This window comes from Pezoporus flaviventris, unplaced genomic scaffold (assembly GCF_033815535.1).
Source record: "Pezoporus flaviventris isolate CSIRO_AGI_PZ_B2104156 unplaced genomic scaffold, CSIRO_AGI_Pfla_v1 ptg000007l, whole genome shotgun sequence".
Lineage (NCBI taxonomy): Eukaryota > Metazoa > Chordata > Aves > Psittaciformes > Psittacidae > Pezoporus > Pezoporus flaviventris.
The window spans coordinates 2,182,914-2,207,366 of record NW_026892555.1 but is presented as its reverse complement, the minus strand read 5'-3'; the positions used below and the strand labels follow the sequence as shown (position 1 = coordinate 2,207,366).

General features: G+C 42.6%; 1 protein-coding gene across 7 annotated transcripts in view; it reads right to left on the bottom strand.

Moving 5' to 3' along the window:
• TSNARE1 (t-SNARE domain containing 1) overlaps window positions 1–24,453 on the bottom strand; it is a 491,630-nt gene that overhangs the window by 190,764 nt on the left and 276,413 nt on the right. For all 7 annotated transcript variants that reach the window (XM_061447620.1, XM_061447625.1, XM_061447626.1 and 4 more), the window contains one exon: window positions 2,841–2,913. In XM_061447620.1, coding sequence (XP_061303604.1) covers window positions 2,841–2,913 — 73 coding nt within the window. The remainder of the gene's footprint in view (window positions 1–2,840; window positions 2,914–24,453) is intronic.

Here is a 24,453-nt window from a genome sequence, read left to right as displayed (position 1 = left end):
TTAAAGCTGTTACATTCAGGTATTTGGGGACTATTCTCAAGATGTGCTAATTCTCCTTAGATGTCCCAACCGAGACACATAACTCAGTTTAGTTAAGGATCCAGCTCAATGATTTTCCAGCTCAGTTTGCATTAGCACATCTGGCAACAGACTCTCGGCTGTGCCATTCAGGCAGTCAGACTGGAGAAGGACACGTGTGGAAGGATGCAGACTGGCTTCCTTGATGGCATCAAGGTGTTTAACCAGCCTTCAGGTCAGAAAGGCAATGATGCTAAAACAGGCATCAAGGGTGATCTAACTTCACAGGAAAGAAAACAGGACCATAGAATCACAGAGTCAACTTGGTTGGAAAAGACCTTTAAGATCATCCAGCCCAACCATTCCCCAGCGCTGCCAAGGCTACAACTAAACCATGTCACTGAGGGCAGTGAGCTTGCTTGATGACTTAGTGAACCATTCTGGCCCCCAACCCCTAGCAATTCTGTCTGACCTGACTGCTGGTCATCCTCTCCTTCCTTCATCATTCCCAAGCAGATGCTGATCTAAAACAGGGTCCTATGGTTATAAAACCCAAAACTGTGTCACTAGCACCAATTCCACAGCCAGCTATTGATCTGTCTGACTAGCATCCTCATCCTCGCACCCTTTCCCCTCACCAGAGCCCCATGAGATGAAGATGCACAGGAATGCTTTTGCCAATAGCTCCTGTAAGATTGCATTGAAAAGACTGTTTCTGTTGATTCAAAGGTAACTTAGGCCACCAGCTTGTTTTGGTTTTGAGGGCTTGGACTCACTGATATAGTAATGCTTAGTGAAATACTCTTATCAAAGAGATGTCATTACTATGAACACACGCACAGAGTTTATTTGCAGAAGACAAAAGGTGGCAGAGATAGCCTCCAAATCTGGATTTTGCCTCATCTATTTCCTCCTTACATGACAGAAATTGCTCTCTACCCTCAGGAGCATTACACTGTGGTCATTAAGGAACTGGCCCACATGCTAGCAAAACTGCTTTTAGGTTTCTTTAAGCAGTATGGGTTATTCTGCCTGTGCCATGCATAGACCAGACAAGCTCTTCCTATTGATCCTCCCAGGCTCAGGTGAACCAGAGCGTGGTTTGCTCTTACAGCCCTGGGAGCATTTTGCTACGTGGTGCATCTCATATTCCTGGTTATGCATTTTCCCTGGACAACATTAAAAACCTAAAACAAGTGCCAAGAGAACTGTTCCTTGTCATCGTTGCTTTTGAATTTTCACTGTAGGGGTTTCGACTCCCTCTGCCTCCTGATTCTTAAATCTCACTTACTTCTGTGTAATATGAATGTCAACAGACAAACAGTGGGCCCTCCCAGCAATTGGTTGGGAACATACCTTGACTAGCTGCCAGGCTGAAAAGATACTCGTAAAGAAACTAATAATGTGCTGCAGTGGAACAGGAAGAAGGAAGTATGTGTCAGATATAAAAGCAACAGAAAACTTAAGCAGGCTGAAAGACAAAACATCTTGCTTAGTCTAACTGCTTCTCATAGGCAAGCTAATACTGGGGTCACTTCTATGAATGGGCAATATCTTCAAATAATAGATAGTGCCTTAAGAAAAGGAGTTAGGAGGATCTTGAAGCTAGCTCATGTATGTTGTCATGTCCCTCGAGGCATGAGCATCTGATGTGCTTTTAGGAGATGAATCAGGCTGCAAAGTTATCCATGTACAAAAATGAGCTTTTCAACATGCATAAATTAAAGCAAACAAACACCCTAAAAAGATGGGCTTAGATATAACCTCGATTTCTTTCTGCACCTGGGGACCAGAGTGGTGTTTCTCAGTGGAAGCAGCTAGCTCATTTCAGTGTGAAAGCAGGTATCTTAGGCTAATGGAAACTTGAAAAGGTAGGAGTTTGGCAAAGAATACCAGAGTGATTAAGACACAGAAGAGAAGAGTTTCTTCCTTTATGATCTACATATGGCTGCCTTAGGATCAGCTCCCAGGAGCTCCAGTAAGAACTGTAGCTGAAGCCTGCACATTAGAAATATCTCCACAAATCTTGCTTCTCTGGAGTTTACATCCCTCAGTGTGCCTTTAGAACTAGAGCTATTTGGAAGCAGACAGTTGCTTCTCAAGCACTGGACTGTGTTATCATCCATATACAAAATAGAAGATATAGAAGTCTAAGCCACATCAGGAGACAGCAGTGACAAAGGCAAGGGTCAAAGGGAATTTAAAAGGAGGTGATCTACTGAGTCTTACCTCTCTATTCACCCAAGTAATGGGCTGCTCTTAAGGATAATACTAGGGGTTATTCACATGTCTTTTCCCAAGTTTTCTTCACTACTGATAGCTGGAGAGCAAGAGGTCAACTAATGGGCAGAAACCTCAGACTATGCATGTGAGCACATCATGAAGTTAGGCTACCGTAAATTTAATCAGACACACCCTGCAATGTGGAAAGCAAATTCCATTTAGGAGAAGCAAGCTGCTCAATTTTCTCCCCCATCATCAATACTCATAACAATAATTGCTACTACTATTGCTTTTTAATTATAGTTCCAGATAGAAAGGAAAAATTGGATCTCTTTCCAGTTAATGTTATATCTTCTCCATCTTCCTTTTTACAGTCAAAAGGGAATGGAGTAATCTCCCAGTGAATTCTATTTTATGCTAAATATACCAGCTAACTATCCTTAAGATGAGAACCCCATTGCACAGGGCAGCTCATCAAATCAAAACATGACTGACTACAACCACAGCACTGACAAACACTGCTCATGAAGGACCACACAACATCACGTTGGAATGGCACAGGAGGGTAAGAAAGCTGATACGTTAAATGTGATACCTACCTATTGTGTCTCCTTGCTCATGCACCATGGAGGCCAGGTCCTTAATGATCTGGTTCACATCCAACATGTCACTCTGAAAAGACAGAAGGTCTGACATTAATGATGAATGGGTAAAGTCCAAGCATCAAAGGCAGGTTCCACAGTCAAGCTTTGCAAAGCAAAAACCCAAACCCACAGAATCATTGAATTGGGTAGGCTGGAAAAGACCCCTAAGATACCTTGCTGGATCTAAGTCACCCAGGTGACTCAAGCTTTCTGTAAGAAACAAGTAGAATGATCAGACTAAGTGTTCAAGTCCAGGTAGGATGGGGTTTTGAGCAACCAGGTCTAGTAGATGTCCCTGCCAATGGCAGAAGGTTGGAACTGAATGAGCTTGAAGGCCCCTTTCAACACAAACCATGTTACGATTCCATGGACATACTGTTCACCAGACAGTCTGTGGAACCTCCATCCTTGCATGTCTACAAAACCAAGTGGACATGGCCGTAAGCAACCTGTTTTCATTGACTGCTCTGAGCAAGGGTTTTGGACTAGAGTTCCTCCAGAGCTTTCTGCCAACTTCAGTGATTCTGTAATTTATGCAGCTTAACAAAATGCATTCTGCTTGTCTTTTTTTTCTGTGATGTTGCCTTACTGCTACTGCATTTAGCAGTACCTATGCTATGATGTTTATTACTGCTAGATTAATTCTTTTCATAAGTGGCAGTGTCATATGAAAGCAGCATACGCTCACATTTGCTCTTGTATCCTGTAAGTGTTCAGAAATGAAGCAAACAAATTCACTGGCAATTTGTTGTGGTTTAACTGAAAATTCAAGTGCTGAACCTAGTTACTTCTGTTTTACACTTGAAATCGTATAAATTAATCCCTTCATCAAAACAGGCCTTTCCTTATTGCCTTACCAATAAGGAGATTTCACATTCAGTCAGGTTTTGATCATATCTACATCAGGTCACAAACAGCATTTTATCATTTTATCAGATGCTGTGTTGAAAGATGGCCTTTTTCTGCTTAAGAAACCCCATTCTGGGATCAATGGCCTGCATCAACAATAACCTTTTCAGAAAGAAAAGGGTTTGCTCTTGTTGTTTTTATTGTTTTTCTCTCTTAGTCTTTCACAGTTCTGAAAATCAGCTATTTCACAGACTCATCATAGGATCACAGAATGGTCACACTAGACCATGTCGCCCAAGGCCCTGTCCAGCCAGCCTGGCCTCAAACACTGCCAGGGATGGAACACCTACCACTTCTCTGGGCAGCCCATTCCATGCATCCCCTGTACTGGGGAGCCCAGCACTGGATGCTTTCTAAACCATTGAAAACATTTCCTAAGAATCGGCTTCTCCTATGGCAAATTGCACAGGAATTCATTCATCTGCTTGGGTCCTAGTGCAACTCTAGCCCATTGCACCAAAAAGTCTGATTACGTCCACCTCACTTCTGTGGAGACCTCAGAGCAGCTTCCAGTATCTGAAGGGGGCTACAAGGATGCTGGAGAGGGACTCTTCATCAGGGACTGTAGTGACAGGACAAGGGGTGATGGGTTCAAACTGAAACAGGGGAAGCTCAGATTGGATATAGGGAAGAAACTCTTTACTGTGAGGGTGTTGAGGTGCTGGCACATGGTACCCAAAGAAGTTGTGAATGCTCCATCCCTGGCAGTGTTCAAGGCCAGAATGGACAGAGCCTTGGGCAACATGGTCTAGCGTGACATTTCCCTGCCCATGGCAGGGGGTTGGAACTGAACCATCTTAAGGTCCTTTTGCAACCCAAACCATTCTGTGATTCTATTCTATGAACTCAGCCTCCCTACTGGCAAACTTAGAAAATGGCGCAAGATGAATCCATTCCCTTCTCCTGAAGTTTGTTATGAGAATATAAGTGGCACAACATTTAATCATGTAATGCAAGAGAATCACATTAACTTGCAATGAAGCCTGGGAGCCCCATTGTGAATTCTAGAATACACCAAATTGCTGAATAACTGAAGAAGGAGGAGAAACAAAAGGTTCGGAAAGCTGCGAGAAATCATAATAAACCAAAGAACAAACCCCCTAACCAAAGCCTGGGTAATGCATCACAAAATTCACTTCATTCATTCACTTGTCAAGCATAATGAAGCTTTAATTATGTATGGGATTATTCCGAACTTGTAAATACTGCAGAATATTTTGTAAAAGCAATGAAGTTTAAGTAACTTGAGAATGCGCTTGAGCTCTGTGGTAGTAAATCACTGCCAGGAAATAAGAAAAAAATTTAGTTGTGATTTTTTTCAGTATGGGAGGATTTTGGGTTTTTTTTGGGTTTTTCTTCTGTAAAAAATCTGTAAATGAACAAAATTACAAAGTTTAGTACGGAAGAGCTGAGAATTAACTGCAATGTGTTGTTCTGCTCTCACAGAGCTCCTTAGTGAAAGATGATTAAGGAAAAATTAAACAAACAAATGATAATACTAAATAAGAGGCAGAAGGTTCATTTATCTCTCTTGGCTAAATTGCCCTTTCAGGCTGTCTGGTTTATTTTACTCTAAGGGTGGTGAGGCACTGGAACGGGTTGCTCCAAGCGGTGAATGCTCCATCCTTGGCAGTGTTCAAGGCCAAGTTGCCTTGGGTGAAATGGTCTAGAGTGAGGTGTCCCTGCCCTTGGCAGGGGGTTGGAACTGTACGATCTTAAGGTCCTTTCCAACCCAAACTGTCGCATGATTCTACAGCACTTTAAGTGAACACAGCAGTCATGGACATGTTTCTGCATGTACATTTGATTAGATAGAGGTTATTGCAATCTATGGAATTATACAAGCACAACACCACACCCCAGCATTCCCATTATAATAAAACAAGTGGGCAATACGGTTTAAGATCAACCAGATGATGTATTGACTCCTCAGAGGGTCCTCCTCAGCTAATTTAACCACAGCTATTTGAGCTGTCTTCCTCCTTATGCCAGATACCATGATAAGAAGGGGAAGAATGAGAAAAGATATTCAATGCTGTATACGAACAGTGCTGTTCCAGATTTGCCATTTATATTCAGGTACTTGGGACAGAACAGCCATCTGGTGCTGCACAGTATAGATCCTTTTCATAGCATTGTAACAACACTTAAAATCATCGCTTAGCAAATACACATTAGTTAAAGCCAGCCTGAGTTGCTGGGAAGGGAAAAATGCAACACCTGTATTTAAGGCAAAACAAACAGGGGTGAGTTGTAAAGCACAGAGCACAAAGCGATCTAACCCGAAGCAAGGAGTCTGTTGAATAATTTAACCTGGCAACGTGAAGTTTCAAAGTCCCCGACATATATAAGCAAAACACAATGAAAAATAGAAGAAAACCATCCGGAAATAAAGAACTTATATACAGGAATATACCCAGGAGCTAAGTTTCTCTTCCTTCTTGCCAGGTTACCTCTATCATGAGGTACCTCTGAACTTGCCAGCCATCAGTTTGTTAGCAAAATCACATTGCCTTTGGTTGCCCACACTAAGTGGGATTCACAGTGAAATACAGCTGTTCATCAATCTCTTTTACTCCACAGGAAACAGGAATACAACAGCCAGTCACATTCCCAAAATGCCATCTCCCTGCCAGCTAAATAGGCTGGGATTTAATCACCACCCAAGAAACCCAAGTTTTGTTGGTTCAAACCCAAGAAACCCCATCCTTTCCTGTCTGGCAGCAACTTACTCATTAGATTCTGCAGCAAAAGTGAGACATTTAAATTGTGTCAGTTAAATCCTTATTTAAATATGGAAAAAAATCCATTGCTCACAATAATAGACAGGATTTAATGCCATCCGTGCTGGAACAAAAAGAATTAAACTAGTCAACAGGAAAATCAGAGATGGCAGAAAGAAATGGCGGTAGCTAAAGACAACCAAAAAAAGGCAGAGATGTGCCAACAAACAAGTCATGCAGATGAGAGAACCAGGGAAATGAAAGAGTTTGGGACCCTAAAGACTTGGAGGATTAGCTCTCACTAAGGAAAGTTAGTTCAGAATAGAAAGAGAAAATACCAGGTTAAAACTGAGGACTATTTGAATCATTTAACCTTACTGAGAGAGTGAATAATACCACTGCAAAACCCTGAGATTTCTTGAAGAAAGCTGAAATTCCAGCTCTGGAAATTACTGGGCATACGATTTTGCAGATAATCTAGGAATTTCCATTTCCCATTTTTTTTACTTTAACAAGACCACCATTTCAGCACTTTAAAAATTAAACTGGGAGCAAGTCAGGGTGTAAAACCCCAGCATTCTTATCAAGACAGGAACAACCTAATCATAAACCCCAGCAGCCCATTTACCCATGGAATAAGCATCGCTGAGGTATTTGCCAAGATAGCAAGTAAGTAAACCTCCCCTCGCTTCCATCCTCATGCTTAGTGGAGGGAAGATTTAGCCATATTCTAACATGCCCCCACCCTAATGATATCCTAAGGACTCCCCTGTATTCCAGCCATGAGAACAGCATTAAATAAACCAGAGAGGGGAAACACGCCCTCCTCAAAAGGACACGGAACAAGCACGTGATGTTAATAATTTCTCTCTCACATATAGCCAGATCCCAGCATCCTTCATCAATGTCAGTTCTGGTCCTCAAGGGAAGAGTCACACTTATTTCTAACACTGTTTGCTTTAGGTTTGTGTGAAAAATGAGATCAGAAGTATCAGTGGTCTATGCTTCTGTGTGCATTCACAAACCATCCATCCTATTTTGTAAAGGACTACATATTAGCATTTAAATTAACTGCCGACTTCACAAGATACCGAATTCCACATATGAGGTCTCATTCTGCCCCACCATCCACTCTGCAACAAGCAACCAGAAGAGGTAGTACAACATCAAGTGAAGGAGATTGAGAGATGTAATATAATGCCCATGGCAGCGGATTGGAACTGGATAATCTTAAAGTCCTTCCCAACCCAAACCAGTCTGTGATTCCATGTGTGTATTTCTATACAGGGAGCCACTCCAAACTAAAGCAAAACAAAACCCTAGTACTCATTATCTTTGAGGGAAACAAAACCAAACCAAACCCAACCCCAACCTTCTGTAGTGTCTGGCACATTTTACCAAAGAGATGCTGCTTGTGCATTGTCCCATTTGCAACACCCCTGGGGTGTCTCCTATGCTGTGGTCCACCATGTGCAAACCAGAGACCCAGAGAATACAAAAAGACTGACCAAAGCCTGATGTACATCTATCCCACTATTCTTCTGTGGGATAGGGGAAAGAAAGAGGCAGGAAAAGATAACAAAGAGTGAACAAGCTTCTCTGATGCTGGATGGACAAAACCTAAATCTTGCTGCAACAGCTTTCCAACAAATATTTTTCTCTTGTCTATGGCTAGGGAGGAAAAAAAAAAATGACATCCTATAAATCAAACTGATTCAGCCCAAGCAACAACAGACCAGCAGAAAATTGTTTTGAGGGCAGAAGCTATCCAGAACAGCAATTACAGACTGAGTTAGATCTCCTCTGGGACTGAGCAACAGCCGGTGCAGGGAGTTTCTCTCTCCCTCTTGCTCACTTGTGCTGTCTTAAGCGGTCTGTGTCATCTCAGGGAGTGCAGCACTGCACTTGCATCATTAGAATAGCCTTGCTGAGCTGCAGCATGCTAATCCACATCTGCCTTGGGACAGCAGGCACGAAAACACAACATAAAGTGGTGTTTCTATCCATGAAAATCCAAAAGGAGAGGCTATGGAAGGTGAGGTGCCTCAAGTTCATCAGAGGTGAGAACGTCACAGAGGACACATCAACAGGCATCAATAAAGAGAGATCCTGGAGCCAGCCAAATAGAGTAATATTATCTATTGTGCCTGTTGATCCTGGCTAGAAGCCACATGCCCACCAAAGCTGCTCTACCATTCCCCCTCCTAAGCCAGACAGGGGAGAGAAAACATAATGGAAGGTTCATGGGTTAAGATAAGGAGATCACTCACCAGCTATTATCATAGGCAGAACAGACTTGACCTGGGGAAATGAGCTCAATTTAGGCAAAGACAGGGAATGGGAGAATGAAGAATAAAATACTGTGGAAGATCAGATTTGAGAACATCTAAGCAACCTTTAGGTGAAGAAGTACTTAGGACCTAACAAGATGCATCTGCAGGTCCTGAGATTGAAGAGGGCTCTGACCACCTGATCTAGAGAAGGTTGCAGAAGGGTAGGATTTAGATAATCATTAAGGTCCCTTCCAACCCACACCATTCTATGGTTGTTACCAACCAAATCAGAGTAGGATAATAAGAAATAAAACCAGATCTTAAAACACCTTCCCCCCAACCTCTCTCTTCTTCCTGGACTCAATTTTACTCCCAAATTCTCTACCTTCTCCTCCGAAGTGGCTCACAGGAACGGAGACTGTGGTCAGTTCATCACATGTTGTCTCTGCTGTTCCTTCCTCCCTTAAAGGGAGGACTCCTCTCCAGCTCCACTGTGGGTCTCTCCCACATGAGAGTCCTCCACTAACTTTTCCAGTGTGAATCCTTGTCCACCAAAGCTGTAGCTCTCCATTACCTGCTCCAGTGCAGGTCCCACACAGGGTCATAACTCCTGCAACACATCTGCTCCAGTATGGGCTCCTGTCTTTCTCCACAGGAACACATATCCTGCCAGGAGCCTGCTCCAGCATGAGCTTCCCACACAGTCACAGCATCCTTCAGTCATGCCCTGCTCTGGTATGGGATCCTCTATGGGCTGCAGGTAAATATCTGATCCCTTGTTAACCTCCATGGGCTGCAGGTGGAGATCTGCACCCTTGTTAACCTCCATGGGCTGCAGGTGGAGATCTGCACCCTTGTTAACCTCCATGGGCTGCAGGTGGAGATCTGCACCCTTGTTAACCTCCAGGGACTGCAGGGCACAGATTGCCCCACCGTGGTCTACACCATGGGCTGCAGTGGAATATCCGCTCTGGTACCTGGAGTGCCTCCTTCTGCACTGACTTTGGTGTCTGCAGAGCTGTTCCTCTCACATATCCTCACACCTCTCTTTTGGCACAGCAACTTTTTCCCTTTCTTAAATCTGTTATCCCAGAACCACTGCCAACCAGCTCAGCTTTGGCCAGTGGTGGGTCCGCCTTAGAGCGCACTGTCATTGGCTTTACTGGACATAGGGGAACCTGCTGGCATCTTCCCACAGAAGCCACCTCTGTAGCCCTCTGCTACCAAAACCTTGCCACACAAACTAAAACCAAGTGAGAAATGACTCAATGACGTATTCAACCTAAACATGCAAATTTCTGTGCAGTGCAGGAGGCAAAGCTGCTGGGTGGGAAGATCAAATTGAGACAGCAACAACTTCTACCACATGACTGGGAAGAGTGTAAAAGGTGGTGATGTATTTACTGCCGCTCATTTGCCCTTGATCACTCTAATGTACATCTCACAGATCAGATACAGGTTGCTATTTATTTTAATAACCTATTTGAATGAATTGGATGGGAGACCTTCAACTCACCTACTCTACCACACAGCATGTGTCATCCCACCAGCATAGGTGGGTACGATGGGCAGCTCCCTTGGAAAGTTCCTCTCTTAGGAATCGAGCCACATTTGAGGACCCATCTTGACCAGCTGTGTTAATGACAGGCTTTATCATTGATTCCACCTAAAATGTGTGAGATGCAAGTGGGAACAACAGCTTGTTACCATGAGCTGCATTAGTATCTTTTAGCTACCTTCTATACTATGCTCTTTCTCTGAAGCTTCACAACCACCCATCTGGATCAGATTGGCTGCAAACATGCATTGCTATAGCTATTTCCTACGTACTCCCTCAGTGTTTGCCTATATAAGAGATCAAAGACTGCTGAAGGCAGATGTTTTCGTTCATGTGATTTTTATCAGTTCCACCCCTCTGCTGGAAGGTCAGACCTGGACTGTAGTCTATGGGAAAAATAATAATACAAATGAAAGGAAAAGATACTTTGCCCTTTTAAAAACCTTTAAATCTGGAAATAGGAGACTTGTTAATGGAGGCCATCTGTAGTTCTGGTTTTAAGTAGGTATCCTCACTTCATAGTTGAAAAACATGTTTTTTCAAGTATACTATACATCTATATGTACATACATATACTTTATATACACAGAGCATATAAAGCATCCAAGATCCTGTCAAAAGTTCATGCTATTAACCACAATTTTGTACTTAAAATTAACTTACATCCAAAATTTCATTCTACAGTTTGTAAAGGTATTTGACTTCACACATGCATGTAAATGTGACTATTTATACAAGTACACAGGTATCGTGTGAAACAAATGCATCCACCCGTATAAAGAGCAACTGTAAATATAGATACACTAATAACTTTAATATCGAACTTGTCCCCACCACACACCACGTGTTAAATAAGCATTTGAGGCTTAGCAGATTGCAGAGATACAAACACAGCCAACTGTGTTCTGTCTACAGTGGGGCAAACCACCTTAAATCTTAGGCTTCTTTTTCCTGCCTAAACACCCTGGTGCAAGATAAGCACAAACACTGATATGTTCTGATAACAGGCAAGCAAATAAAAAGTACAAACTGGTTTGCCTTGCTTAGTTTTGAGGGGGAAAAAAAAAGCTGCATTGATTCCATTTTGCCTTCAAGTTAATGCTGCGATAGTTTGATATCAGAGAGGGCGAGGGCAAGAATGAGTCTCATCAGAAAAATGAGAGGCAACACTTGTATGAGGAACAAAGGAATTATGGAACAAAGTGGAGGTACAGAACAGAGGAATGCTTTAAGAATCATCCACGATGGAGGAGACCATGCGTATTTATGTATTCCTTCATCCCCACTGCCCTCCTCTTCCCTTAGACACTCATAAACCCCTGGGACCGAGTTGCCCGCAAAGCAGGAAAGTTGAAGGGAGATCCACAACCAAGGCAATAAAGAGGAAAGTGATTTCATTACTCTCCTGAGTGTGAGGGAGAACATTGGCTCTGCTATTCCAAAAGGGGGCACGCCACAATTCTATTTCCCTTTACTCAGTGTCTGATGTTACTGCACTTTGTTAACAAAACTGGTGCAAGTCTCTGGGATGTTATAATGCATATTCGGAAGCAGAAAACACCAAAAATGCATTAGACTGGTCACACTTAATACTTATTCTTTCTGCTTCTTACGTTATGCATTTAATTTTGTTAACATTGCAGAAGAAAGTACCTGAACCCACATTACAAATCCAACTTTCTGCTCTCCTACAAGCAAGTTTTTAGCTGCTCTGCCACTAAAGAAAGATCAATATCCTTGTGTTCCCAACAAACTCTGGGGCTGTCAACTTGCAGCCTAGAAATACTGCTTCTGTTTTATGTTCTGCTAGCAAGGTTTTTATGGAGTTTTTGGCTAGCTCATCTGTCCTAACTTCTTGGATTTGAATGAAGGAGTCTGTTATAAGGTAAATTCTCTGTTGTTTATGGGGTGATCGAATAGCATGATAAATACATGAAAGAGCCCAAAAGAGTAAGTACAAATAGAGATAAGGAAATTCCTGGCACTGAGGCCTTTATATTCTAGAAATAAATGTGCTCAGTGAAGAAGAAAGGTTCTCCCAGTAGAGAAGCATAAAATCATAGAATGGTTTGGGTTGGAAAGGACTTTAAGATCATCCAGTTTCAACCTCCCTAGACTATGTCACTCTGTCCAACCTGGCCTTGAACACTGCCAGGGATGGAGCATTCACCACTTCTCTGGGCAACCTGTTCCAGTGCTTCACCACCCTCACAGTAAGGAACTTTCCTTACATCTAACCTGAACTTCTCCTGTTTCAGTTTGAACCCATTAGTACTTAAGAGTACAGGAAACAGCCTCGGGTTTGTGAAATTTGCTGCCTGGGAGCAAAAATGAAACGCAACACAAAGTGTAATAATAAAAACCGTATCGACCAGAGGTGAAATGTCCACCCACAATTATCCATGGCCTTGTCTGAGAAAAGGCTTTTATGAGCAAGAGGTCACTCAGCTCCTTCTGCAAGTGCCTGACAATAAACGCTCTGATTAGATGCAACTGCCATGGACCGGTTCAGGATGTGGGTACCTGTCCACTAGGAGCTGTTAGTCTATATTACACATTCATTTTGTATTGGCTTCCAAACCACTCCAATGAGCCATGGGTCTCTTCAGCAGCAAAGTGCAATAGCTGAGATATATGAGTTCTTACAGTAACCTATGGAAAGGGTTTTTCTTTTCGTTTATTATTATTTTTATAATATGTAATAGGAATTATTGTTGGGGACACTTACGTCTTTGAAAAAGAAAATAAAAGAAAAAATTGCATTTAATATTTACAGCTACACCTCTTTTTTTAGCTGTTCAGAAGAAGGTCTCTTGAGCAGTAAGTCACCAAAGACATGGAAATCCATAAACAAACTCCAAACTCAGTAACTTACACACCGACTTCTCCTTCAGCATCTCCTGCTTTCTGCCCCTGGCTGCAACGTATAAACCAATACGAGTAGCAAGGGAAGTAGCTGTAATCTATCACACTGACTGATACCAGCCCCAGGAAAGGTAGTTTATTGCAGGCGGTATGTTATCTTCCAAAATAGAAACTGTGCAAAGATTATGACAAAAAACTTCAACACTTTCTACACTTTGTTTGCAGCACTATTAATTCTTCACTCTGGATTTATTTCCATGAGGGTCATGTAACCAGAGGAATACAATAGAGGAATTCATTTTCTCTTTAGGAGTGTTCTGGGAAACCAAGCAATTAGAGCAATCTTAAACTGTCATGTGTTATCAATTGCCATTCAATTATTTGACTTAAATAAAATACTGATTGCAGAGTCTGATCTGTCACTATCAATTGAGTGATTCCTTTAGCGGCAGCATTTATTATTGAGATGCTCTATTTATTACTGAGAAATTAAAATATCTAGTTTCAACTGAAAGGGGAAAGACAAAGGGGCAAGGGAGAGGAGAAAACTCGAAGTATGGAGCATCTCCAAAGAAGGGGTAAATTCTCCATCTCTGGCAGGGTTCAAGGACAGGATGGACAGAGCCTTGGGCAACATAACATGAGGCATCCCTGCCCATGGCAGGGGGTTGGAACTGGATGATCTTAAGGTCCTGTGCAACCATAACTATTCTATGATTCTATGATTCTGTCTTTTCACAATTCACTGCTATACTGCCAGTGCATAGCTTAGAAATAGCTGAACCTCCTGTCCTATGTATATTGTTTGGACATACCCATTACAAGTGGAGTCCATGGTTTTGGTGCAGAGAGGAAGTTGCAATCTCTTTGAGAGATCACAAAAGGTCAGAAGCTGATGTTGTCTCTCTTCAGGAGACTGAAGGGCCACAGCCAAAAGATGGATTATGGCTGTGCAAGGGCTGCAGACAGCACCAGCTCTGTCAGTAACTACATATCCGAGGTCTACCCAGGGCTCATGCATTTCTCAGTGGTATAAACAGGCAAAGAGAAGGTACACGCTCAATACAAGTGAAAAAGAATTGGCTCTGCCCTATATTTCCCTATGCGTTTCAAACCCAAATGCTATGTTCTTTGTGGACTATCCCAGATCTTGGTTGTGTGGACTGCAGGCTGTGCTGTTGACACTTATCCTGTATATTTAATAATGCAGGTTACTTAAAAGGTGCAAATGCTGAGTAAAGGTATCCGAGGGACAACTAATTACAACCACAGCTAAAAGCTTATAAAAGAAAGGCTTGATGGCTGTCAACTCCTGTAAAAGTCAGACTTGCTGGAGCTGACTCTCTGAAACAACCTTCATCATTCTGTGCATGAGAAAGCTTCTTTTCTTAAAGCATCCGTTATATCCAAAATGATTAATGTCATTGTTCCTTAATGTTTAATTTATAACTATATGTCCTTAGTTACTACTCGGTAATTTGTTACTACCTTCAACCTTAATATTTTAAATTATTCTACTCTTTTTCCAATGCTATTACACGTCAAGTATTTCTACACAGTCATCACGGCTCAACTAATCACTGCTGCACTTTCTGAGCCTGCAGTTGGTAAATTCCTGTAATCTCTCTTCATAAATTATACTTAATACTTCTTCCTCATTTCTGTCCTTCTGGATCACCTCCAAATTTCTAATAGAAAGAACAGGCCAAAAAGCTCTCATTTCTTACATACCTTCCTATCAGATAAAAGGTGCCAATATCTAAGGCAGACACCAAAGACTGTTGGACATTTTGTTTTGCCTTCCAACTCTATGGATTCACTTTCCAGTTGAAAAATTACCAATTTCCTGTTAAAACTACAGCATTTTCTCACACTGAGTCTTGGTTTTTCCATATACTAGAGTCTGGAGAAATGGACAGACAGGAAACCCAGGAATTTCAACACAGGCAAATGGCAAATCCTGCACAAGGGGGTGAAAATTGCCCCATGTACAAGTTGAGGACTGAAAGAAGTTTAACAGGTCCTGGTGGCCAACGAGTTGGCACGTGAGTCATCAGGGTGGTAAAGAAGGCTAACATTGGGGTTTAGCAAACAGGTCCTGTGAGGTGATTCGTTGCTTCTATTTGGCATTTGGGAGACCAAATCTGGAGTACTGTCCAGTTTGGGGCTCCACAGTACAAGAAAGACATTGCCTTTATACAATGAATGAGTCAGCCACAGCATCATCACAGCACCATATTCAGGGGGCTGGAGTACATGATGTAGGATAAGAAAAGATGAGAAAAGCTGGGTTTGTTTGTTGGTTATGTTAACCCATAACTAAACCCTGTTGTCACCATTACTAAGCCGTAGACAATCAAAACACTCGCTAACATTAAGCGTTACCCGACCACCTCTCCTTCTTTGACTATCCTTTCTGAAGAGTTTACAGCCATCCACTGAAGCACTCCAGTTGTGCCACTCATTCCACCATGTTTCCCTGATGACAGCTATGCTTTCCTGCTGTGCAATGGCTTCCAGCTCCTCCTGTTGGTATCCCATTCTGCATGCACTGGGAATCTTAGGTATACAGATTACCAATACAATATTGGATGGTGTCTGACATTGCAAATCCAGAAATCTTATGTTCAACTCAGATCAGCACTGTGCATTACAGTACTATCCTGTGAGTAAAGCGATAGTTATGGACATCTAGCATCTCACTCTCTGACCAAAGCAGCATCATTCAAACACTTCATCGTTCATTTCACTTTGTCACTTTTGCTTACTTGTCACTGGCAGGTGGGAGAGATACTGTCACAGAAAGATGTTTAGGTCATTTTAAGTCTCTAAAGGAAAGAACCACTATTTATAGAGCAGAGCTGGTGGATTATGTGTTGAGGTCTGCTATACTTACATTTAGTGCTCAGCAAATTACCCTGGGCTCCCTTCAGAGTCAATAGAAAGCCAGCAATGGGTTTAAGGAGTTTAGATTAAGGGTTAGGTACTTTCAAATGGTCTGGGACTCATAAATATTAACCAGAAATATTTACAGAAACAGGAGAAAAAAAACTTAGAACTGTTAACTCTGAGAATTCAAATGTTCCATCCCTGGCAGTGTTCAAGGCCAGGTTGAACAGAGCCTTGGGTGACATGGTCTAGTGTGACGTGTCCCTGCCCATGCCACAGGGTTGGAACTGGATGATCTTCAGGTCCTTTCCAACCATAACCATTCTGTCATTCTATGATATGATTCTAATTAAGTAAATTTCCAGAACACCAGGACTAACCATTATTTTTCAGCAGTGGTTTAGGTGATGGAGTAGAAAGGACAGTTCCTAAATATGAAGATGCAGTGAAGCTCAGAAATATTTTGAGCCTGTCAGGACATACAGTTAGAAATCAAAGTGATCTTGTTAAATTGGGGAAACACTGTAAGCAAAAAGGGTAAAGTCAGATGATGAAAATAGAAGTTAGACCTTCAAAACCACTTTCCAGGCAGAAGTCCTCACAAAGAAAAGGGCATTGAGGGCTTCTTGGGACAAAAGTGGCACATGTGAGATGAAGCACAGTGTCCAATTTTGAGCAATAAATATCAGATGGATCACCTGGTGAAAGCTCATAGAAAAGCCATGGGAATGATCAAAGGTGTAAGAAACACATCCTGGTAGGAAAAAAAAACCACTAAAGTTGTGTGATTTCCAATGGAGAAGAGGGTGGTGGTGGTGGGATATACATGAGAGTGCTTTACTAGTAACTGTAATTGTTGCAAATAGGAAGGAAATAACCTGTTCTCCATATCATAGAATCATAGTCATAGAATATCATATCCGCTATCCATATGACAGAAATTCATGGGCTTAAACTGCAACAGAAGACATTCACACAAGCAGCTAATGATTTGGGTAGCTGATCCTGTCTTTAGAGCTGAGAGATGGGTTTGATGATGTTTAAAGATTGCTCTTAACTCCACTTGTCCAATATTCAATGCAATCAATACAAGCCCTTGAAATCAGAGAGAGATGGACTACTTCAGAGAGCAGCCACAAACCCCCTATCAACTCGAGTCGGTAGGCTGATTAAAGCACGCACCTCTCCCTCAGCTCTTACGTGCTAAGACAAATTCAGCAAGCCTCTGCTCTGCTAAACATCCCTGTCCACAGAAATAAAAGGCAAGCCTCAATAAGCTTTAACCAACCCATCAACAGCAACAAAGACATTTTCTGCCATTAAATAGCACCAGATAAGAATCAGACAGCAGCGTCTCCTCTTTCGCATGGAACAATCACATCTGCAGGCAGGGAATCCTTACAACAGTGTGCCATCTATCAGCTGTGTGCAAAAACAAACCATGACCAAACTCTGTCCCAAAGGCTGTGTTTAGAAGCCATCAAGCATGTGTACAGTGACAGAGCAGATACTCCTGTTACAAAACCACTATTCACTTAGCAGAGAAGCAAGTTATCCTGACTTCACTCCTACCAACGCTGGACCCCCAGGGAAATACTGATTTAGAAGAATTTGGATTACTCTTCCAGTTTATTAGAAAGTTTTAAGCATTTATATTCAATGGTTTTCATCTTGGGCTCCCTGAATTCAGACTGGCTTTCAACAGACTGTTTTAAATGTGTTTTAATTTGCAAATGAGGCAGATGGGAGTCCGGACTGGAATGGGGGATGCCTCAACTTGTTCCCAACAACACACAGGTGCTTCAGGCTCTAAGAGTGAAGCACTGGGAAAGAGGTGTGGGATGAGAAGTGGAGGAACTGGGGGTTGCTTTCAAACTGCTCCATCCCTGGCAGTGTTCAAGGCCAGGTTGGACAGAGCCTTGGGTGACATGGTCTAGGGTGAGGTGTCCCTGCCCATGGCAGGGAGTTGGAACTGGATGATCTTAACGTCCTTTCCAACTCAAACCATTCTGTGATTCTATGAATGTACCTTAAAAAGGCCCCTGTTAAAACTGAAGCTACTTTGTTCTCCAATCAAGGCAGAATGACAAACAAAAAACTTTCCAGCACAGAGGACTTTAAGCACTATACACATCAGACCCCATAGTATAATGTATCAAAGAGTCTTGATACAGATACGTGTATGTTGCCCAAAGAAGTCATAATTGCTCCATCCCTGGCAGTGTTCAAGGCCAGGTTGGATAGGGCTTGGGGCAGCCTGGTCCAGTGTGAGGTGTCCCTGCCCATGGCAGGGGTTTTGAACTGGATCATCTTAAGGTCCTTTCCAACCCAAAACATTCTATGATGCTATGGTATTTGACATTTTATTAATTCTAAGTAATATCAATAAGCTTGTATTAGGCCTTGGTGAACAACACTGAAGAACCTCTGAAGTAGTTCAAACACTTCTAAAGGAGAGTGGAAACACAATCATTGCTTTGCTTTGTGGCTGGTGACCATAAGTTCTCACTATTTGATGACTATATTGAGCTCTCTCAGTCTCCTTACCAACCACTGCTCACCTCCTTCCAGTAGGACTTGTGGGATTACTAACAGTCAAACACAACTGCAGCATCTCCTTCGTTGCTAGGAAAGGAGGAGGCAATTTTAAAGCAAAACCAGTACAAAGGCTTAGGTTCCTTAAGCAAAACTGAAAAAACATCAATTGCATTTGTCTGCTATTGCCTGGACAGTTACAGATCCTGACAGCAGAATCGTTTCTTTGATGAAATCACTTACAGAGACCCTTGTCCTGCAAGACCAAACCCATCCCTTTCTGATCACTGCTTCCCACCAGTAGGCTGAATACACCTTGGCTCTCACTGAACACCAATGAACAAATCCTGATTGCTTTCCCACACACCAGAGATGTTCTGCACCTGAACTGACCTCTGAAAACACTGCCCATGTGCTCTGCATCACTGTCCTCCAGCCCTGCCACGTTCCTCCTCACCTGAATATAGGTGAGCTTTGCTCCCTTGCACCCGCACCAGGTCTCCCCTGTGACACGGTGATGAGGTGGTGGTGATCATATCACCTGATACAGCTCATCCTCCCCAAGTGCCAGAGACCATGAAAGCACTAAGAAACCTGTTATTAGTGGGTACACATCCCCAGTGACACATACAGTCCTTCAAGCTCCTCACCAGAGCCTAAAGCATCCTTTACATTTGGGCTGCCTCCATAAGGAGCTACTGTTCAGCCACCCTCAGCTCAGCAGAAAATCAAACTATTATCTTATAACTAATATCCCTTTGCAAATGTTGCCTCTGAAAGACCCAAGTCATGCCTGTAGAGCAGCTCCTGCCTTTTGCACGGGATACCCCAGTTCTCAGCATCACGAGGTACTGCTACACTTTGATTTACTGGTTTAGTACAGGACAGTGTTTCTGCCCTAATTCCCACCCTTACAAGTGCACTGAACCCTCACCTCTGTCTGAAGCCTCTTGGGGTTTAGTTTTGTATCTTTTCATTGTATTTTTATATATCTTTTTTTTTTCAACAGAAAATGGATTGCCATAAATCGTGCCCTTTCAAGTGTTTAGTGACAGAATGGAGTTGCCCTCAGTCACATCTGTTTACCCTGGTAAGCACATTTATAAAGTGATTTCCCATCCTTGTTATTCTGTCAATGGCATTTCACACTGGAGCTCCTTTAATGCAGCCTTTTATCACTTGTCCTGAGGGCTGCTGACAGCTGCCAAGTTCAAGGTTTCATTTCAATCTTCATTGTCTTCTTTTCTTTTTCTTTTTTTCCCTCCCTCCCTTTTCTCCTTTATTTCCAAGGACTACGGGGCTGTGGGAAGAAAGGCACGTTAGATGAGTGCAGCGAATGATGATGATTTCCCTTTCCCTTTTAACACAAAGACATTATAATCCCATAATGTGAAGTTGCATTACCAAGGAAAAGTTAAACTTCAGGAGAGTGCGGCTGCATTCCAGTTGGCTATTAGACTTCTCACTTCCTCCTGATAAATTCCCCATTAATGCTACTGGGTTTAAATCTCCCTGCTCCCTCGCTGTGCAGAAATTGGATTGTTCATCTCCCAGGAACGTACTTTGCATTCTTGCTTGCTATGATTCTCCCGCCACGCAGAATTAACTAAATCAAACCAGAACAGGCTACAGTCCAAGCCACAAGAGAACAGTACTTTTACATAAGGGATTATACATGCAGATTAGCCTATCTAGACACACTTCCCTTCTTGACATAGAATCATAGACTCATAGAATGGTTTGGGTTGGAAAGGACCCTAAGATCATCAAGGTCCAACCCCCTGCCATGGGCAGGGACACCTCACACTAGACCATGCCACCCAAGGCTTTGTCCAACCCAGCCTTGAACACTGCCAGGGATGGAGCATTCACAACTTCTTTGGGAAACCCATTCCAGTGCCTCACCACCCTCACAGTAAAGAACTTCTGCCTTAGATCTAACCTGAACTTCTCCTGTTTCAGTTTGAACCCATTACCCCTTGTCCTATCACTACAGTCCCTAATGAAGAGTCCCTCTCCACCATCCCTATAGGCCCCCTTCAGACACTGGAAGCTGCTCTGAGGTCTCCACGCAGCTTCTCTTCTCCAGGCTGAAGAGTCCCAGAGTTCTCAGCCTGTCTTCATAACACTTCCATTCAAGAAAAACACTAACAGTACAGGAGAGGAAGAACTGAAGTTCATTTTCACCTAAAGAACAGGAACCCCAAGCTGTTCCTAGTGGAATGGCAGCTACATTTCCATTCATTTCAGAAAACTTCTCCTTACACTACCTCTCTTTGAATATATCTGCACACAAGCTTGTTTTCCAGCAGCTATAAAGAGATATTTCACTATTACAGCAGTAATGTTTTGCAGCCTTATGAGTAGCAAGCAAGACCTATAGTATGAAAGAAGCCACCAAGTTAAACCCTTCACTGAGGTTAAATACTTTTCGTTGTCTCAGACTGAGATTTGCTCATGCCTTAATGATAACTCCTGCTTTGCAAAGAGACTGGTAAGTAGCAAGACAACCTCACCAGCAGGAGCCTTTGTAAGACTTAGAAGATTATAAAAACTCAGTCCTTTGAGGAGGTGGGAACAGAGCATGCATCCACAGTTGGTGTATATGTACTGCACACTACACAAGTGAACGATGCAGAGAGGCTTCACCACACAGTAGGCAATATTCATATAGATTGGCTTGCAGAAACCACGCCAAAATGGCTCTGCCAAACCTGGGAGTAAGGGAAGTACCATAGGTACCACTTTAGAATATATTTCTCCCCAGAATATCTCTTAGACCATGAATATACATACATTCAATGAGAAACTCAACATGAGCCGGCTTCAGTGTGCGCTTGCAGCCCAGAAAGCCAGCCATATCCTGGGCTGCATCCAAAGAAGTGTGACCAGAAGGTCGAAGGGGGTGATCCTGCCCTCTACTCTGCTCTTGTGAGACCTCACCTGGAGCATTGTGTGCAGTTCTGGTGTCCTCAGCATAAAAAGGACATGGAACTGTTGGAACAAGTCCAGAGAAGAGCCACGAGGATGATCAGGGACTGGAGCACCTCCTGTATGGAGACAGGCTGAGAAAGTTGGGGCTGTTCAGCCTGGAGAAGAGAAGCTGCGTGGAGACCTCATAGCAGCCTTCCAGTATCTGAAGGGGGCTATAAAAATGCTGGGGAGGGACTCTTCATTAGGGACTGTAGTGACAGGACAAGGGGTAATGGGTTAAAACTGAAACAGGAGAAGTTGACATTGGATATAAGGAAGAAGTTCTTTACTGTGAGGGTGGTGAGGCACTGGAATGGGTTGCCCAAGGAAGCTGTGAATGCTCCATCCCTGGCAGTGTTCAAGGCTGGGTTGGACAAAGCCTTGGGTGACATGGTTTAGTGTGAGGTGTTCCTGCCCATAGCAGGAGGACTGGAACTATCTTAAGGTCCTTTCCAACCCTAACTGTTCTATGATTCTATGATTCTTCATATATGCAAATAGACAGATGGACTTTTGTTTGCTGAAGTGAACTCTGCAGATCCTTTAGGTTGCAAGGCTTTTAAATATCAAAGCTGTTTAGGAAAACATGTTTTGTCACCTCTAGAGATCTTAGCCTGATTTGAGATAGTCAATAGTTAGCAAGGTCATATCAAAATATGAGTTGCATCATTCCCCTACAAAGAACAAGCAATGAATTGCATTCTGAGGTGGGCCAACCATTCTGTAACTCACATTTTCACTTAGTTTTCCTAAATTGTAAAAATAAATATTTTTTTTCTGATCTGCAATTAACATTAGGTTCAATTATTTTTTTTTTTCAACAGAATTGATTTTTTTCCCCATTTTATTGCTGTCACATGTACTGTCACATCAGTGAAAGGGCAACTTGCCAGAATCTTACTTAGTTCACCCTGACATGCCTAAATGGAAAGCTTTTCATTTGTTCAATTAAAAGTAAGCATCAAAATCAGGACATTGTTTTTCTTTAATTTCATTATCCAGACGGATGGCTTATAAATGCATTTACTCATGAATTCATCAGGCCACGATTAGCAAGAGAATACTGTGCCTCTTCTCTCTAACCACAGAGCCATGGAGAAAAAAACTGATGGAGCAAATCAAACAAAGCTGGCATTAAAATTCTATGCCACACTTTTAAGAGTAAGAAGAAAATGAGAAGAATAAGAAAAAACCTCAAATTCCTAAAGTTGCAAGATCAAACTACAAACACTTTACGTGACAAAAGCTTCTTAACTTAGACCTGAAGTGAGGTGATCTAAGAGATGGGGATGACAGGAGCAGGGACACAGAACCACCATTCAAAGAAAAGTGTAAAATCCACATAAAAAAGTGTTTTGTTCTAGAAGTCTGGTAAAGAAGAAAACCAGAGGTATCATTGATTATGGATGTATGTCTGAGATGAACCAGTAAATGAAACGAAATGGGATGATCACGGGTCAGCTCATGGTACAACAGACATCTAATGACACATTGGATAGAATTATAGAATAGTTTGGGTTAGAAAGGACCTTAAGATCATCTAGTTCCAACCCCCTGCCATGGGTAGGGATGCCTTACATTAGACCGTGTCGCCCAAGACTCCATTCAACGTGCCCTTGAACATCCCTGCCAGGGATGGAGCATTTGCTACTTCTCTGGGCAGCCTGTGCCAGTGCCTCATCACCCTCACAGTAAAGGACTTCTTCTTTTTATCTAACCTGAACTTCCCCTGTTTCAGTTTGAACCCGTCAACGCTTGTCCTATCACTACGGTCCCTGATGAAGAGTCTCTCTCCATCATCTTTGCAGGCCTGCTTCAGATGCTAGAAGCTGCTCTGAGGTCTCCACGCAGCTTCTCTTCTCCAGGCTGAACAGCTCCAACTTTCTCAGCCTGTCTCCATATGGGAGGTGCTCCAGCACCCTTGCACTGTGTTCAGAAACTGTCTTCTCCTAGATTATTTGAAGACTTTGAAGTCAGGCAGGGACATCTGCATTTTGGAAACCTACAGGTAGGAAGAGGTACCTTGCTCCTGGTGCTAAGAGGTCCTAATGACATGCAGTATGCACAAGCGGACTTACTAACAGGGACATCTAATCTCTATTTAAGAACATTTCCTGTTGCAGATGGCTGGTTACAAATAACTGAGCTTAACAAAAAGTCTTGGCTGTTTGAATGATGAATGGAGTAATAAAACCTTACACATCATGGGAAAATGGCTAAACCAAAGCAGAACAACAAAACCCATGAAAGGCTGTGATAGCCTGGTCCTTGTAAGGAAAATCACCACTCACTTATCCTTTGCAATTCCTCAAATGAGTCAATAGCTCAGTCAGAATGAAAAAGGAACTGTAAACCAGTTGTTTTAATTCTTTTTCAGGCTGTAAATGTCTGTGATGTTGTCACTCTTGAGGCGACCAAGGAAGGTAACTGCCATGGAGTAAGGTACACAACAATGTGTAATGCGAAAGTGGGTCAGGAGAAAGAAGAAACAACCCAACCCAAAACTAAAAGTGGGTCAAATTTCATGATGACAAAAGATTAATCTCTTTTTGTCTGCCTCTAGTCATTTCGATGGATGTCACATCATTAAATATATTTATTAGTGTTCTAGGTGAGGGCATCAGGGCTGGAGGGTGGGGGAAAAAAGAAATCCTGAAAAGCAAGAGTAAACATCCCAATCATCATTATGATCCTGCAAATGCCATGGTGACATGACAGCTCCTATTCAGCTGCAGGAGTTTAACCTTTGGTCAACCCTCTTGGGGCAGAAATCTGATAGAGAACTATTGACAAACCCAGGATGCTGAGGCGCTGGCACAGGGTGCCCAGAGAAGCTGTGGTTG